Source organism: Hirundo rustica, chromosome 21 (assembly GCF_015227805.2).
Source record: "Hirundo rustica isolate bHirRus1 chromosome 21, bHirRus1.pri.v3, whole genome shotgun sequence".
NCBI classification, from domain to species: Eukaryota; Metazoa; Chordata; class Aves; order Passeriformes; family Hirundinidae; genus Hirundo; species Hirundo rustica.
In genome coordinates this window covers 44,633-63,800 of record NC_053470.1, presented here as the reverse complement: position 1 = coordinate 63,800, position 19,168 = coordinate 44,633, and the positions used below count along the sequence as shown (strand labels likewise).

At 46.0% G+C, this 19,168-nt stretch overlaps 1 protein-coding gene across 1 annotated transcript; it reads right to left on the bottom strand.

Moving 5' to 3' along the window:
* Window positions 1–12,705: 12,705 nt before the first annotated feature.
* On the bottom strand, window positions 12,706–18,924 carry LOC120761930 (serine/threonine-protein kinase PAK 3-like). Its single transcript, XM_040083722.1, has 9 exons — window positions 18,846–18,924; window positions 18,185–18,248; window positions 17,791–17,839; window positions 16,907–17,019; window positions 16,130–16,247; window positions 15,350–15,449; window positions 14,700–14,896; window positions 13,210–13,347; window positions 12,706–12,795 (listed from the first exon to the last, which is right to left on the bottom strand). Exons 2-9 carry the CDS (start codon window positions 18,241–18,243, stop codon window positions 12,706–12,708), a joined length of 864 nt encoding a protein of 287 aa, XP_039939656.1. The 5' UTR covers window positions 18,244–18,248; window positions 18,846–18,924.
* Window positions 18,925–19,168: the final 244 nt, after the last annotated feature.

The window sequence follows — 19,168 nt, the reverse complement described above, 5'->3', positions numbered from 1 at the left end:
GATCAGCATATCTCTTCAGCATCCATGAGAAAGGACAGCAAGTTGTAACATGACTTCCAGTATCTGTGAGAAAGCATCCATGAGAAAGACCTATAAGCTGTTATATTTGCTACTTTCTTGATAATTCCCACAGCGCAAAAGCAGCATAAGAACAATACAAGGCCTGATACCATACCCTGATAGCAAGGATTGTTCAAACCTCCCATCACAAGATTGTGGCCTCACTCTTCTAAAAATTCCTCTACATGGGTCTATTGTGTGAAAGGTGAAAAAGATCTGGCCAGAAGGTGTGTGTGAGTTCCATTTCTTCCCTAATACCTTATTCCCAATGTGAAAGTGCGAGCGAGAAGTTAACAGAGGGAAAGAAGTTTTCTGTTAGAAAAGAAAGATTAAGTCAGTTTCTGTTCAGGGCCAAAAAGTTTTAAGTGTTGTGTTGCCCATCAGTAGTTTTTAGTTTGGGTAGGGGCAACTTAAGATTTCAGTTAGCGCCCGATTGTTGTGTTCCAGTACATGGTAGAAGAGAGTGGGAAAGTGTATAAGCAAGAGATCGAGCTCTCAGAAGGGAGATAAAAATAAAGTAAAAAATATTCCCCCTAATAGTCCTCTAGGAAGAATGTTAGATCAGTGGGACACTTGGGAAGCCACAAGAGGCTTGGACAGAATAAAAAATGATACATTATTGTATAGAAGTCTGGCCTAAATTAGAGCTACAAGGGCAGTGGCCATGGTATGGAACACAAGATTACTGGATTGAACCACTACCTGAAATCCCAAGAAAGTCCAGACCTACAGCGGTTAACTCCAGCTGCCTGTTGGGGGAAGAGTACCATGGGCAGAGGAACAGCAAAAATATGCAAGCTCCAGCAGCAAAAGGAGAAAAGGGAGAGAGGAGAGTAAGAAATGGGACCTCCTTGATTACCTACCTCCCTCTCCCCCTGTTTACCCAGCAGTGCCCCAAACACCTCTTCCAGATCCCCCAGGTTTGTCTCTAACTTCTCCTGATGAGTTCTCCAACCCCTCCCTCCCGAAATCCTCAACTGTTCCGATCCCATTTACCACCTCTTCCAGACACCTCAGCTCCAACTTTAAAACCCTTGTCTACCCCAGTTATGTCTCCCTCATCTTCCCCAGGCTCAGTCATGCCTACTGCCTCTTCCTCAACACCTTGTCCAGTTCCCTCAACCCTATCTCCAGTGTCTCCCATTAAGAGACCACTCCCATCCAGGTCAAACAATATCCAATATCCCTCAAAGGGAAGAGAGGATTGGCTCCTGTAATAGAACAGCTATTAGCAGATGTCGGAAAACAACGGGAGACAAGCCACATCCGATGATGATCAACAAGTCTCAGCTTTATTTAGATTAATAGCAAATATATAGTGTCAATAATTAGTTCATACATATTACAAAACTATAGCTCATGATTGGCTTATGATATTTTGACGCATGTTCTTTCTGTAATCAGCCTTGCGGTTATGATTTTCTTAATCTAGCATTTTCAGTTCCTTAGCCTAGCATTTTTCAGCATTTTTGTACTAACAACACCCTTGTTGTTGTATCATTCTAGTGCTCAAGGATATTATATCCTTGTTAATCATCACGTACACCACATAGACATAGTTACATTCCAACCGACTTAACAGTATCATGGCCCTTGCTGTGCAGCCATGCATCAGAAAAATTCTCCACAGAAAGATTCTCCACAAGCAGAAGGCATTCTAGAGCCATGTATATCCCCCCATAACACTCCCATGCTTGCTGTTAAGAAAACTGAAGGCAAGTACAGACTAGTACAAGATTTAAGAGAGGTAAACAAGAGAACCATCTCAAGGCACCCTATAGTTCAAAACCCTTACACCCTCTTGAATAGAATCCCAGGGGAGCACGCCTGGTTTACAGTTATTGATTTAAAGGATGCATTCTGAGCATGCCCCTTAGGTGAAGAAAGTAGGCATTGGTTTGCTTTTGAATGGGAACATCCGGAACACAAAAGGAAACAACAATTAAGATGGACACGTTTATCCCAAGGGTTCACGGACTCTCCAAATCTCTTTGGGAAGGCACTAGAGACCCGAAGGCAAGGTAAAAATTCTACAATATGTGGATGACTTACTAATATCTGGGGAAGAGCAAGAAGAAGTCAGGGTCTGCAGTATAAGACTTTTAAATTTTTTAGGGAAAAAAGGGCTTAAAGCTTTCCCAAAACAAATTGCAAATTGTGAAGGCTGAAATTACATATTTAGGTCATATAGTCGGAAGAGGGTATAAGAAACTGAGTCCCAAAAGAATATCTGGCATACTATCAGTACCAGCACCAAAAACCAAAAGAGATGTAAGGAAATTATAGGAATTATTTGGATACTGTAAATTATGGCTAGATCAATATACCCAAAATATGAAATTCCTCTATGACAAACTAGTGGACCCTGAACCTATAAAATGGACTGATAATGATGAAGAAAAGTTAAAAAAATTAAAAACCAGATTATCCACGGTACCTGTCCTAAGTTTGCCTGATTTAAGGAAAGAGTTTGATTTGTTTGTAACTACAGAAAAAGGGGTTGCATATGGGGTGGTAACCCAAGAGTGGGGTGGATGTAGAAAGCCAATTGCCTGCATTTCTAAACTGTTAGACCCAGTAGCCAGAGGGTGGCCCACCTGCATCCAAGCAGTTGCTGCCACAGCTATCTTGATAGAGAAACCCAGAAATTAACTTTACACGGGAAAATAAAAGTACATACACCACATGACCTAAAGACACTGTTAAGTCAAAAAGCCCAACAGTGGCTAACTGATTCAAGAATATTAAAATACGAGATGGTTTTAATGAATAATGACAATCTAGAATTAACCATCTCAAGAAGTTTAAGCCCAGCCCAATTTCTCTCTGGGGAACCTTTGTCAGAGATAGAACATGACTGTTTGGAACTTGTAGACTTCCAAACCAAAACTAGAGAAGATCTAGATGATATCCCCTTTCCTAATGGGAAGAAGTTATTCACAGACAGATCTTCGAGAGTGATAGAAGGGAAAAGAATATCAGGGTATGCCATAGTTGAAGCAGTAGAAGGAAGAGACCTGCAGATTACAGAAAAAGGAAAGCTACTCTCTAATTGGTCAGCACAGTGTTGTGAGGTATATGCTTTACAAAGAGGATTAGACGTACTAGAAGGGAATCAGGGCACAATCTACACTGATTCAAAGTATGCCTTTGGGATCGTTTATACATTTGGGAAAATCTGGGAAGAACGTGGTTACCTAAACTCGAAGGGAAAGAATCTGGTGCACAAAGAATTAAGTACAAAGATTAGTACTGGAGTCCTTATTTAAACCAATAGAAATAGCAGTTGTGCACGTAAAGGGACATCAAAAGGGAAATGCACTTGAGATAAGGGGAAATCAGCTAGCAGACAGAACAACCAAGGAAGCCGCATTAGATTTAGGGGAGCCCATAAAAATCTTTAAGTTAACTGAACCATCAGATAGAAGGGAAGAGAGGGAAAAGCCAATATTCAATGAGAAAGAATTAAAAATGATAAAAGAATTAAACATATACCTAGGGAAACAAGGAGAATGGTTAACACCTGATGGGCACAAGTGTTTGAATAAAGCATTAGCCCGGAAAATATTAACAGAAATACATGAAATAACCCACTGGGGAGTCCAAGGACTCTGTGATCACTTTTTAAGAGAAAATCTATGCATTGGAATATATGAACTAACAAAATCAATAACTCAAGGGTGCGTAACTTGTCAAAAGGTAGATCAGAAAATAATGAGGAAGACCACACCAGGAGGAAGAGAGCTAGCCTTGAGACCATTTCAAATTATCCAAATTGACTTTACTGAAATGCTACCTACCCAAAGCTATAAACATCTATTAGTCATAGTAGACCATCTCACCCATTGGGTGGAGGCCTTCCAAACTAGAAAAGAAACAGCTGATGTAGTTGTAAAAATTTTACTAGAACAAATCATCTCCCAATACGGGTTAGTCAACAACATTGATTTGGATAGAGGCCCCCACTTTGTCGCCCAAATTCTACATAAAGTAATTGAAGCTTTAGGCATAAAATGGGGACTACATACCCCGTGGCACCCCCAAAGCTCTGGTAGGGTAGAGAGAATGAATAAAACCCTCAAGAATGTGTTAACTAAACTAATTGAAGAAACCCAGATGAATTGGCTCAAGTGCTTACCTCTCGCCCTCTTATGGATTAGAACAAGACCTCGCTCAGACATAGGGGTTTCCCCCTATGAAATTATGTTTGGACTCCCCTTCCTGATACCCCCGTATAGTACAGGAAATTATTTAGAAGGAGAGGAAATAACTCAAAAGTACCTAAAGACTATTGGAAAAACCTTGGAAAGATTAAGAAAAAAAGGATATCTTCCCCAGACATCTCCCCTAGACTCTAATGTGCACCAAATTAGTCCTGGAGATTGGGTGCTAATAAAGTCATGGAACAACACTCCATTAACCCCTAAATTTGAAGGTCCCTTCCAGGTGCTACTCACCTCATACACCGTGGTATGGACTCAAGAAAAAGGCTGGACTCATATTACATGAGTAAAAGGACCTGTACCACCTCCAAATAGTGGACCGGATCCCGCAGAGACATCAACAAGTTAGCCAGAGTGGGTTGCAATACGCAATTCAAGTAATCTCAAAGTGACTTTTAAAAGAAAGAAACCACCAGTTGGCTAAAAGAACAGATAAGAACTGGTCATAAAAATCCATTAAGGACTGATATAATCGGTTTAAAAGTTATAAAAGTTGTTGTAAAAAGTTTTAAGTGTTCAAGTTTGTTAAGCTCTTTTTACACTAAGAAATTGTACATGTTGTAATTACAGTTATTTATAAGGGTTAAGTTTTAAAGTTGGTTGAGCTTTCTTTACTAACAGTAGAGCTCATCTAACCAACCAAATCTCCCACAGAGCATTTCCCGGGAAGCCACCAAATTGATAGGAAAAGGGAGGAAGGGGGAAATCCTGTCACCATTCCAAGGAAATTCCCCAACCCCAAGAGGTAAGGCCAGGTGAGATCACTGCACTGAGAATGGTTCACACCGGACTCTTGGGAGGACTAATATTAGTCCTGTTAGTGAAGAGCACCATAGAGAGTGAGCACAATGCATGTACTAAGTGCTACCATCCTCTCTATGACAGGGAACATCTTGGGTCATTAATCATTAATAAGGGTCCACACTAATCTAAACCCCCGTTGCTTCAACCATTCCCATTTAACAACCTGTCAAGAGGACAGGAAAGTCTATTGGCTCACAAGGAATACCGCCTCATTTAAGCAGCGTTTACTCGGGGAATGCCCTATGGGAGAAGCGTGGTTTTGTTTTGAACATGAAATCAACCAAAAAGGATTAAAAGACCTAATAAAAGAAAAACTATTGACTAAGGTAATGAAAAAAGACGAATTAGAAGTACCTGCAGGGAAAGACTTATTCATTGATTTAGTAGAAAGAATCAGCAAAGAACTGAATATAACCAACTGCTGGGTTTGTGGAAGTACAAAAATGTCTGAACTTTGGCCATGGGAAGGAATTAGTTTAGGACCAATGAAAATTTTAAAATGGAAACAAACAGAACCAAAACCTCAGCTTTTAGGAAGGAGGACTAAAGAAAGATGGGATTTAAAATCAAAAATAATTGGTGAGGAGTGTATACTAAGAACAGGAAAGAGATATAATACACCAGTGGGGAAAAATGGCTTGTAAAAGATACTTAGCTACAAAAGTTTTAAACACCAGGTGGATTCCCCAAGAACCAAACAGGTATTGGGCAACAGGAAAAAAGGAAAAAGGATGTATATACCATGAAGGATATAACCTTCATGAATGTGCTGAAAAGGGGATAAATCCCTTTTGGGGAATAAGACAAATATCTAAATTCTGGGAGTACCCTACTGAAGTATGGGATACCTTCTGGGAAGCCCCCGAACACTTGTTTTGGATCTGTGGTGATACTGCTTACACCATTCTCCCAGAGGATTGGGCAGGGAGCTGTACAATAGGCTTCATTAAACCAGCCTTTTTCCTACTCCTGAAGGAGTCAGGGTCAGGTTTAGGAGTTCCAATATACAACGACCTAAAGAAATTAAACCGAAAAATAAGGGATATAATTAACATGGAAAGTACTCAAAGATGGAAAGGGAAAATCTGGACACCAGAGGAAATAATCAAAACTTACGGGCCAGCAACACGGGCTCAAGATGGATCTTGGGGGTACCGTACCCCCATTTACCTGTTAAATTGGATCATTTCACTCCAAGCAGTACTTGAAGTAGTTTCCAACTGAACAGCCCTAGCTCTGGATCACATAAGTACTCAATTGGCACAGACCAGAACTGTTATCTATCAAATTTGGCTAGCAGTAGATTATTTATTGGCTGATGAAGGAGGGATATGTGGTAAGTTCAATTCCTCAGAGTGCTGCTTGGAGATCGATGATAAGAGTGAAGTCATCAAAAATATATCCACCGAGATCCGTAAAATTGCATACATGGGGAATCAGGTGTGGACTCCTTTGATGGTGGGATGACTTCTGGTCATTCAAAGAAAAATGTTGGAAAAAGGCAGCCGCTATAGCTGCAGCTGCATTAACAAGTTTGTTATTTCTACCTTGTCTACTCCCCTGTCTAATCCGGTTAGTCTCATCCACGATCCAGGCAAGTACACAAATTTCAAAAACAACAACGCATACTAAAATTATGGTAATGGAAAGTCAACAAGAAGAACATAAGACTGCAAAAAGAGCATATGACCAATATCAAAAATTAAAGAAACTTTATTCCCAAGATACTGAAATCTCTGACTGATGCGGGTTTGAACCCGATCAAAAAGAAAGAGGGGGGATACTGTAAGAAATAAATTCCTAAGATATGAGCTCTTAGTTACTGTTAAAAGTTACCGTTCTAAGTTTAATAGTTCATAAGCAAAAACTTGTTTGTTTGTACCCCTATTCCCTACTCTCTACTCTGTGCTGTACTCCCTTTCCATCAAGCGTCACTGCCTCTACTCCCAGGAGACTTTGCGCCCAAGGACATATCCATATGCAAATTAAGATACACTTGGCACAAAAGACCCCCAGAGACGACGAGCCACCAGATAACTGGGGACTAGAAATAACAACTCGAGCCCGGCAAAATGGTACGGAACCTCAGATCATCGATTGGAGCCAGCCCTGTGTTGTCACCATGACCCCGGTAGTTCTTGATCAGAAGGACATGCCCCGAGACTTTGAGGCATCATTGCCTTCCCAGGGACTCTCGTGAATACGGAAGCCCCGGTTCTGCTGGGTGGCAAAACTGAACCACCTCCTCCTCCGTGTCGTCCATCAGGAGCAGCGGCGGTGTGCGCGACCCCTCGAGTTCCCCACCCAGAGCTGTCCTTAATAAAGGCCTTTAAAAAGGAGCTGGTCTCCTGGCCCATTTGTAACACTCAGCACTGGCAGCATTTGCTTACATGAAGCCCCCCTCCATCTCCTCCCCATCCTTGGATCTGGCCCTATCAGTTCTGTACTCGGTGGTGCCTCCAGCCCTTAACCCCCTCATCAACAGCCTGAGGAACCAGGAGCTCAAGGCTGCAGTGTGGGGACTGATGACTGCATGATTTCAGGAAGATTAAACTGCTGGCCAGTTTCTGCAAATCACCTGTAATAAAGGTAAATTTTCATACTTCTTGGTTTCATTTTAGAGGCTCTTTTTCTTTGTTTTACTTTTTTAGTGTTGTCCACAAAGAAGTGGTGAAAAACATAGGGGAAAAAATGGAGGGAAATGTGAGGGGAACAGAGTGAGAAACTTTACTGGCAAAGAGAGAGAAACAGGCAGCAAATGTGAGGGGAACATTGTGAGAATCCTGAGGGGAAAAGAGTGTGAAACCAGAGGGCAGAAAAAGACAGAAAACATGAGGGAAAGAACGGGTGGGAAGTTTGATGGGAAAAGTGGCAGAAAACAGGACACAAAACACGAGAGGAAACATGAGAAGTAATGTGAGGGGGAAAGAATGAAAACGGTGAGGGGGAAAGTGTGAGAAATATGAGAGAGAAAGGGTAAGAAACATGAGGGCCAAAGTGAGAAATGTGAGGTGAGAAATGTGAGGAGAAAACTTGGAGAAAAATGACTGAGAAAAGGAGAGAGAAACAGGAGGGGAGAAAAGGCCAGGATAAGTGAGGGAAAAATTGTGAGAAACAGGAAGGAAGAAAAAACCTGGAAACAGTGGGAAGGTGGGGAAACGTGAGAGGTAAAGTGTGAGGAAAAGTAGATGTAAGGGGTGGAGGAAATAAGTAAAAAATGGGAGGGAAACATGACAGGAAAACAGACTCGAGAGGGGGAAGGAGTGGAAATGTGAGAGTGAAAAGAACAGGAAACGTGAAGAGAGAAAAGGAGAGAAGGCAGTATTGGCATAACAGCTGAAATAATTCCTAACACATTCCTCCATGGATTTGCCCATTTATTACACAAGCCCCAGGATTCTCTGTGTGTACATCTCTACATCTGTCTTGATTCCTCTTTGGAAGCAGTAGAAGTGGCAGGATGTGCCCACCAGCAGGAGCTGCTCCAAGCTGGCAAGGGGACAGGCAGCGCTGATTTCCAGAGGCTTGTGTCTCCCAGCCAAGGCAGGAGTGGGTTGAAGGGTGCTGGTGCTGCTGCTGCTCCGTGCCAGAGAGCCCTGGCTGGGCAGGGCACGGCGCCCACTGCGCTGCGGGTTCTTTCTGCTGCCACAGCTGGGGACACCTGGCAACAAATCGTGATGACTTGTGGGAAAACCAAGGGGTTTGTGAAGGCTGCATTGCTCTGCACACATCCAGGCTGTTGTATTCTGTTGGAATGGTTTATTCTTGCTTCCCCTATATTTAATGTGTTAATGGTTTACCCCAGATTCTGTATACTCCCTTTTGCTCCCTATGTAGTTATTCCACATCCTTTGTTCCAGCACCTTCCTTGTCCATCACTGAAACCCTGCCTAAACTCCCTGTCAGTTACTGTAAAACCTATCCCTTTTACCCAGAAAGTTCTGTGTCTGTTATATATCCTTTGAAACCCTGCTGCACTCTGTAACACAATCGCTCCCACAGAGTAACCCTATTGGTTTCCCCAATTGCACTATCCTCCCCTCTCCTCCTCCCCAGTTGTATCCCATTGGTTAATTGTTTGCATCAACCCCCATTACACCCCCTGCATAAAACCCCAGGCAAATGAGGACTCTGGGCCTTTTTCCCTCATGGGCCCATTTACTATAAACACATGGATTCACCTGAGAGAAGAAAGTCTCCTTGAATCCTTTATCGTGTTCCTCGTGGATTCCAAAGGCTCAAGGAGTGTGCCTCTGCTCCTACAGGTTCCGTGTGTCCTAAGACTTTGCTGCGGGAGCATGGTTCCCCACTCCTGTGGCAGCGCCAGGGTGCTAAGAAAGCTTATTCACCCCAAAAGCCATAAAAGAATTCTACACCAGGCCACTTGCAGCAGAGCAGAGCTTTGGCCTCCAAAAAGATAAACCAGAGGGAACCCCCTGGAAAAGTTTTCATTTTCATCTTTCAACAGAAGTGGCTAAAATGAAAGTTACCAAGCAGGGCCTGATCCCCAGGTTCAACTCAGTGTGAGAAAGGAGGCATGACTTTATTTCAGTGCTGGGTACTCGGGGAACCACTTTTCTCACACGTGCTCACTCAGAAATCTCACCTACTAATTTGTAACCATGGCAATAAGACCTACTCATTACTTTGCAGAAACTCACAGGCTAAACATTCCCTCAACTTATTGGACATATTTAAATCATTTAAATTTAAATTTAATCAAGAAGTTACTGACAGGAGAGTAGGGGGTCTCTTGAGGGTCTCTGGTGGTCATTTGGGGAACATCCCATTCCTCAAATTCTCCTCTCATGGTCAAGAGCCTATTCCAACCACTTTCTTCCCCTTGAATGCATTCCAGCTCCTTTCTTAGGAGGACTACTCTATTCTCAATGTTAAGGTAGCCACTTGCACACATCAGTCACTGCACTGGGGGAAGAGAGGGCTCAACACAGTCTGTTAATGCCAACAGAATTCATGATTTGTTACAGTTCAACATTTTCTCAAGACCTTCCTTCTCTGGGAATTGCTCACAAGCATTTCCTCAATGCACCTGGAAAATGGTTTTGCTGACTGAAGCCACTTTGCGTCCTTCTTTCAGAAATTAAGAAATAAAACACAAATTGCCTACTGAAACCCTTCTGCTCCCTTCCAAATCAGTTCACTGCTCAAGCATAAGCCACCAGCTCGTCTCCGATTCCCTCACTGAGCTATGCGATAATATCTGTCTGCAACCAAAAGATTACTTGTAGAAAGAATGCAAGTTGTTGGTTCTAAGTGTTGTTATTTTGTGTTTGAATTTGTTACAGTAATTTGTTGGGTGTTGCTGGGAGCTGGTAGAGGGACCAGGTTGAAGAGCAGACCAAAAGGGAAATAGGATAAGAGGGGAGGGGAGGGGAGGGGAGGGGAGGGGAGGGGAGGAATAACTGTGATAATCCAGTCTGCCTTGCTGTGTACTGATATACTTTGTAGAGAAATGTAGGAGGTGGGGAGAGAATATAAAATCCCATAGAACCCAGCCAAAGGGAAAGGGGACATGGTTCACACTGGGCTGGTAAAAGCAATAAAAAGCACATTCTGTTTGAGGGGGTGTGTTTGTTCAGCTCTTAGGAAGAGCGAGATACACACCCAGCTCAGGTGAATCCTTACCAAAGTAACAGTTCTTTTGCTTTGATCACTTTGTCCGCATTTAATTTTATCTAAGAGTTGGCTCCTTTCTAACATCTCTCTCCCAGCAGCTCAGGGCTGTACTGCACAGTGCTGTATTGCACAGTGCTTGCTGTGTGCCAGACAGCACAAAGCAGGCTGGCCTGGTGCCCCTGAATATTTCTGCAAAACACTCTGCATTTCACACCTTTGCTCTGGCTCAGTGCAGAACTGCAGGATTACAGGTGCTTCCTCCCAGAGCTGTGTGAGGCACTGGCTCCTGCAGATCTGACCTGACAAGCTGTCCCTGCTGTTATAAACAAGTTCTATTCAAATTATCTATGTTATAGTTACTTAATTGTTAAGTAATTCCATTAAGATTGTTAATGCTAGTTCTGTTTAAAGAATTTGCCTTATTCCTGTTTTAATATTGATTAATCATCTTATTTACTTGTTTGTTAATTAAGAATTCACCTTATTACCTGTATCTCTGCTCCCATTCGTCGGATAGCGTCTGAATATGCAAATAAAAAGAACACTGGAGTTCTGGGAACGACTCAAGACCAAGAGACTCTAAAATGCAGAGAACCAAAGTAGAATCCAGGACTGAAGTCGCACTTTAGACTAGTGCAAGGGGTATGGGGGTCCGCCGAAGCAGCTTTATTTAGTCGCTGTGACCTGAGGAGGAGTCCCCCATCGCTGGATGACCCCTGATCAGCGAAGTGAAGAGGACTCCCCAGCAAGGGGAAAAAGCCTGCGAGGGTGTGGGAGTCCCAGGCTTTGCTATGGAGCGAAGCTCTGTGTACCTCCTCCTCCGCATTGCCAAGGGAGCAAGCAGGCTCCTCCAGAGCCAAGCTTGATAATAAAAGCATAAAAAGGAGCAAGTCTCCTGGCTCTCTTTTTTTTTTCCATAACACCTGCCTCACGCTGGCCTCGGTTCCCCTGGCAGAAGTGCCGTGCCTGAAGGACGCTGCCCTGTGATGGAGCCTGCAGAGCAGCCTGGCTCCCTGCCCCTGTGCCCAGAGTGCTGCACACACTGCTCACCTTTCCCAGCAGTTACAGGGCAGCCGGCACAAGAGTAGGAATCCTCAGGCAGAGCTGCAGCCCTCGGCTGTCGTTTGCCTCTCTCTCCTCCTGTGCACACTGCAGACGGCCAATGCCACCAGTCTGTGCTGTGCCCAGCACGGCCACGCTTCCCCTCGGGAGCAGCCAGCTGCCACTTGGGCTCTGAGAGCCGAGGATTCGCCCGGTGCCACCAAGAGGCACCCAGGGCCGGGCTGCTGCCTCTTGCAGCTCCAAGGGCCTCAGTGCAGCCGGCCTCTGCCCAGGCTCAGGCTGCTGCGGGCTCTGCCAGGGCTCTGCTGGGGCTCCAGCCTGGGCAAGGCGCGGCCGAGTCTCACCTCGCACTCGCTGACAGCTCTGCACCAGCTCTGCACCTTTCCCAGCAGCCTCCCTGATCTTGCTGCTTCCTCACTTGAGCAAAACTCTCCTCCGGCCAAAGAGATTGCACTTAGGGATACAAATCCAAGTGGCAGCAACACAAATGCTCTCGAGTCACAGCTCAAGGCCTGCATCTGCACAGGATATTTGGGCTGCCCCACTCCTCCTTTGCTTCTGCCTGCAAATGCCACTGCCCTTTCTGCCTCAAACACAAGTGCCACAGCTGGGGAAAACCCAGCCACTGGGCCCTATTCCAAAGGCACTGTGCTCTGCAGAGGATGACTGAAGAGCCTCCCCACTTCCAAACCGTACCAAAGAAGCCATCCATGTCTTTTTACACCTCTAAGAAGAAACAGACAATTCAGAAGGAAATGTTGATCTTTCCCACAGGCTCTGAAGGAGGGGAATCTTCAGAATGAGTTGAGACTTCAGAAACTTTATGTATTTGAAATCCTAGGCTACAATCCTATGCTAAAATCCTACTCTACAATCCTACTCTACACTGGTGATGGACAGAACAGTTCTCAGGTGATTGTCACTTTTTTCTCTCCTCCTTCCACTTCTTCACTAAAATGATGAGTGGCACCAGGCTGGATGCAGGATTGGCCGATGTTACAAATGGATGCTGCACAAAGGGAAAAAAAAACAACAAGGAACCATTATTTTCTGCACTAACAGCCCCAAAGGCAGGGTAACATTTTTTGAAATGAGAAGGGGATTGAATCAGAGTAGGTCTAAGGAGTGTGGGGCAACCTGCTGCAAGAGCTGCTAAGTGCCCCAGCCCTGGAAATATTTCAGGTCTGAGCATCCTGATCTCTTTCAAGACATCCCTGCTCCTTGCAGGGCACTTGCACCAGATGACCTTTCCAGGTCCCTGCCAGCCCAGCCCAGCCCAGTGTGGGATTCCTGACTGTTTTCATTTGAACAGCACCAAGAGTGGAGCTGAGGAGGAGGGGGGCTCATCTGATGCCTTGCACTTCAGTGCAGCAGGAGCTCATCCCTGGGACACTGTTTCACCTGCAGCCCCTTGGCATTTTACCTGCAGCAGCTCCTTGGCAGACCAGCGCCGTCTCTCGTCTCTCTGCAGGCAGCAGCTCAGGAAGTCACGCAGCAGAGGTGACAGGAGCTTGGGCTGCCGCAGCTCTGGGATCCCTTGTGTGGCTATCAGGAGTTGAGTCTGGAGAAAAAGGAAACACCAGTCTCTCACCTGCTTCTTTCCCGTCTCTAACTGCTCTCCCAGATCCCATTGTTTAAGCTGCACTCTGCACTGGCACTTTCTGCCATGGCACAGAGGCAGAGGTGACTTTCCTGTACCAACAAAAAACCCAAACCCTGATGCAGCCACAGCTTTTCCAACATCCAGCAGATCTTGCCTTGGCAGCTGATTTCATGGACTGAAATTTACTGATTTCATTAGTGGAAACCACATCAGCAAAAGCACATTTGCTTCTCTGAGGATTCAAAGCAGCTTGCCAGGCTACTTGGAAAAAAGACTTTGCTCTACTAACTCACTCTACTATTTCCAAGGATTATTACATGAAAAGTATCTCTGCAGTGCTTCTTGGTCCCTTAAGCACAGCTGACAGCAAACAAAAGTCATCCAACTTTCTGCTTGGTTCTTGAAAACAATGTTAATTGAAAGTCAAGAAAGGAAATCCCTCAGTTATCCCACAAGTAAGGAAACAAACATTGGGAATCTCATCTTCAACACAGACACGTGAAGATGCATGCACAAATGGGATGGAAATGCCTCTTTGGGCACACAGCAAACACCTGCAGCTCTGTCTGTCAGCAGACTGCAAATTTCAGCTTCCCTTATGTGGCCAAAAGGAAAATTTAGGTGGTCAAATCAGAAGGAGGAGAAATGCCATCCCTATGGTAGCCCTCTGCTCATTTGGATCCTCAAGTCAATGCATTCATGGGATGCCCATCCTAGAAAGTGCCAGGAAACAAAGGGGTGCTTTTGGCAGGCTCTCCACATCAGCAGGCTTCAGCTGGGTGACATGGAGAAAGTGGCTTGGGTGAGGAAAGAAATATGGTCACTAAGTGTTTCAGCAACACTGCACAAGAAGCACAAGGGACTCTGTGGCCTTCACAGCCTCACGTCCAGGTTTCAGGCAAGTTTCCCTGGGAGAAGAATGGGCGTGCACTTCTTCTCTCAAAATCACTGGTTTAGAAACTTGCTTGGGTTTGGGTTTCTTTCCTTCATTTCCAGAAAGATAACACCAGTTCTGAGATGCTGGTTTCCTGTTAGTAGGGCCATCTACACTGGCCAAAAGAGCTGGAACGACTTCTAAGCCAAAGCCAAATGTTGCCTGAGAATGGAGATTGTTTGCGTGGGCTAAGGCTTGAGTTCCCCCACTGATGCAACCCAAACTACAGCAGCTGCCCATGTGCTGCAGGGACATTTTCAGAAAGGGACCGTGGCTGGAGTCGTTCCAGCAGATGGCAATGGGATTGTGTCCAATGGCACACAGGACGTGGGATAGGTGAGAAAGACAGCGGGATCAGAGAGGATTTACACCTTACCGAGAGAGGACTTTCATTCTTGTAAGGAACCTCTCGTTCCACCATTTCAATGCCCACAATTCCAAAAGACCATATGTCCACTTTGGGGCCATATGGTTGACCTTCAACCACTTCAGGCGCCATCCACCAAGCAGTGCCGATCACCGAGCTCCGTCTACTCTGCTTGGGGGTGAGTTGAGCAGAGAAGCCAAAATCAGCTAGGGAGAAAGCAAAAGACTCTTTTTATTTGAATACTGTGCAATTAGGAAAGCAAGCAAAAGAATTGCCCAGCAGAAGTTTGAGAATGTGCTGTTGAATCTCCTGGACAGCTGTCCCTGCTCTGTTTCCTCAGGACTTTAGCCAAGGAAATATGGCACTGGCTACTTCCAAAATACCCACATTTTACACACCACCTCCAGCAGTGGCTTTTTGTTCCCCTGAGGCTTTTGACTGGGAGCTCCCTCCCTCTGCAAGGGACACACACAGAGCAGTGCCACTCTGGACTGCTTGTTCCTTCTGATACCTCTGTGTACCTTGCAACCGTGTGGTCAGCTCACAGCAGGGATCCCTGCACTGCCACCAGCACCATTTTTGGGGGGCTGGCAGTCACTCCAAAGCAGCCCCACACCCCACATCCCTGCAACGCTGCACCTGACCAAGAATAGACTGACCCAGCTTGACAGAGCCATCGGTTCTCAAAAGGATGTTGAGGCTCTTCACATCTCGGTGCATCACATGGTTAGAGTGAAGAAATTCCAGTCCTTGCAGGCACTGAGAGACAAAACAGAAACAGGAAGGCAAAACTCAGTGATGTGATTTCATCCCACAAGAAAGGAAACAGCTCTCAAAGATTCCCTCGCCAGGGGAATGGGGACTAATGGCAGAACACAGTGCCAGTGAGAGGAAGAGCTTGCTGCTCCAACACTCGCAGAGCAGCACCTTTCTAAAGCAAGACATGTCAGCTTTTCAAAGAGCAGCTGCAACTGCTGGTGTAGACTCTCCCCTGCAAACCAGCCCCAATGACTGCTGCTGCAGTGGAGGTGCTCACAAGTCAAGAGCATTTTGGCTGCACTGCTAACCTTTTCAGCTGAGGACTGAGAGAAATGAGTCTCTCTTTTTCCTTTGCTGTTCGTTTCAAATGCTGCCACCTGCACCTTTGCTTTTACGGGCAAGGCATGCAGTGCAGACAGGCAAAAGTTTAGAGAGGCAAGATGGAGAAGAGCAAATACAAGAGACAGAGTGAGAGTGCAACAGCAGGAGAGAAGAGAACAAGAACAGAGTGCAGTGAGTGCGGGGGCACTGGCAGGCAGCTCACTTGAGATGCTCTTGCTTGCCCAGAGCATAGCAGCAGCACAGAAACAAAGCCTGGCCCATGGAATCGCTCCTGTTCTGAGCCCATTTCCCAGACAATCCTGCCCAAGGCCCTCGGAAGCACAGCTGGGATCCCTCACCTCCCGACTGAGAGTTGCAATGTCATCTTCATATATCTTAGTCATTCTGATGACATCGTACAGAGTGCCTCCATCCATGTATTCCATCACCAGCCAGATTTGCTCATGCACAAGGTAGCTGAAAGAAGGAAACAAGGCCATGCAGATGAACATGCATGGCTACATTGGGTTTTTGCTTGATTCTTGTTTCTGGGTCCCTTTGTGACAAGGACAGAATTAAAGGAATAGACATTCCCTCTAGGCTGTGCAGAGTTTGCAGTCTGTGCAGCCTCAAGGAGAAGGGCACATCTGTGAAGAAGGAGATGTCTTAGATGGCCAGCAAGCGAGAAGTGCAGTTTAGGTAACAGCCAAGATTAAAAACCTGTCACGCATGGTATTTCTGGAAATAAGCACCTCGTGTTCCTGGCATGGACAGCCATGGAAAAGATGGACAACTGTCCAAGGGAAATCCTCTCTAGGATGCTTCATCAGCATTGAAGAAGCTTTAAAAAATCAATCCTGAGACAACATGGAGGCAGTGAACTTACAGGATATTGACTTCCTACGGTAGGGTTGATCCAGGTTTTTGAACAAGTTTCCAACTCTGTGTTTGAAAGCCAGGGAAGACTCATGCAGAAAAAATGCACCCTCTTCCCATCCATTGGAGATGAGTAGAGAAACAAGAATTAACCCATAACTAACAGCTCTCTTTTCTACCCATGTCCAAAGTGGGTTTTGAACCTCGCATGCTTTCAGCATGTAAACAAACATTGATGGGAGGAGACCATGACCACTCACCTGTCTAAATAACTCACAACACGGGGATTCCTATTCCTCTTCATGACCATGATTTCATTAACAGTTACTTTCTTCCTCTTCAGTGTTTGAACATTTATTTTCTTGATGGCCACCTAAAATGACATTGAAAATCAGTAATTTTACAAGTTGGTGGCACGAGACCACAACACACATGGAGTGAGTGATTTTGCAATGACACAGCAGAGCCGTGCCAAAAGTGCCTTGTGATTAGACAAAGGAGTAATTAGGAACTGACATTCCAACAGCCCATTTCTCTGCTCCTTTGGGGGCCACTTACAGGACACGTGGCCACTGACATTTTGCCTTGTCTACTTGTTAACAATGGTGTCCCAACTATCAGCCACAAAGCTCTGAGCACACTCTCTATTTCTCTGCCTGCACTTCAGAAGAAGTAATGCATGCCTTGGTACTCTGTGGATACATCTTGGGCTATAAGCAGGGCTCAGGGCTTTTAGGGACACCCTGCAGATCTCTCCCTACATGCAGTGCCCAAGTGCAGCACTGCAGGTGCCTAAGGAACTGCCAGGAACATTCAGATGTATTTGCTGGCAGCCAGAAATGAGAATTCAGGACTCTGAAGCTGTAGCCCCAAGAAGCAGTGAGATGCTCTAATGCATCACCTTTGTTGGAGCAGTTGAGAGCGAGGGGGAGCGTCCTTCTCTGAAAGGAACCGCTGCCCTCCTTGCCTTCCTTCTGGCAGCTGAGAAGGACAAAGACTGTCCCAAATGCAACTGGCAGGCTGGCACCAGTCTGTGCTTCTTGTGCCTTTGCAGCACAGCTCTAGCCAAAGCTCCAGCCAAAGCTGACACAAGAGAGCAAAGCCCTCGAGAGCAGCAGAATCTGCAGGGGCTCTTGACATTTACCTCTCCTCCTGTGGCAATGTCGACCGCTCTACAAACAACTCCAAAAGCCCTGGAAACAAAAGAGCAGCAAAGAAAGGAGAAGCCATTTAGATCTTGGAGTGAAAGCCAGCCCAGACAGAAGATCTCTGCTGTAAATGCCTCAAACCTGCAGGATGCAGGAAGGGTCTGCCTGAAGGCAGGTGATGCATTTTCCTCTCAAGTGCAATGAAATACAAGTGTCTTGGACAATGCCTTCTGACCACACTTACAGATTCTGGCTGGTACTGAGAGATGGGGCAGACTAACCCCAGTGCCTGAATATGTTTGCAGCTTGCCTGACTTCACACTTGATAGATATTCCAGCAGCAAATCCCCTGCCCCATGACTGGGTAGAAATAACTGTGGTTGGACTCACCCGCTGCCAAGATTTTCCAGTATACTGTATTTCCTCTGGGGATTTTCCATGCTCACCATTTGCCCTGAGGGAAGCAAAATGCAAGAGGCTCACTGTAAAGCAGAGATCCCACATCCAAGAGATCCACAAGGCAGCCCCACTGTCTGGGGCTCTGAGTCCTTTGTGGTCAGCTGGGAACAACAACAACAAGAAGCACAACAAGACAGGCAGCTCTGCAGTACAAGCAGGCCAGCACAGAGACTGATTCTCTACAGTCCTTCCAAGAGATCTCTTGACAGAAAACAAAGCACAGGGAGATACATTCCCAGGAGAGGAGGGCATCTCCTCCACCTTGCAGCCCTTTGCCAAAAGAATGCCTTTCCATTTGTAAACCAAAGCAGCTCATGCAATAACCGATGCCAAAGGGGCTTTCAGCATCAGCACCCTCACCCTTGATGAGCAGGCTGAGCTCCAAGACGCCCTTGCCCGTGCCCCATGAGAAGAAGCACACTGCTTCTCTCCCCCCTGACAGCACGGATCAGTCTCTGCCATTGCACTCGCCCTCTCGGCACCGCACACGTGCCCATCTTCCCAGCTGGGCACAGCGGGCAAGGGCAGCAAGGACAGCAGTGCTCCTCAGGTGCCGGTGTGACTCGGACAGCTGCCCAGAGGAGATGCTGACCCTCTCGTGAGTCCAGCCCATGCCATGCAGAAGCCAGCCCAGACCAGGGGCTGCTGCTGCTGCCTCGGGGCAGCTCCGTGCTGCAGCGGCCGGGCGGCAGCGGGACTCTCCCAGCTAAGGAAGGCTCCAGCCTCTGCAGTCCCACCAGCCCTCAGGGCCAGGGCAGCCACCACAACAAAGCTGGCAAAGCCCAAGCACCAGCACTGACAAGCAATGGGAAGAAGGCAGAGCCAGGCCCAGCCCCTTCCAAGCTGGTGCCCCCATTCAGGACACAGCAGGATTGGCTTGGAGATCAGACACACCGAGGTGCAGATCAATGCCCT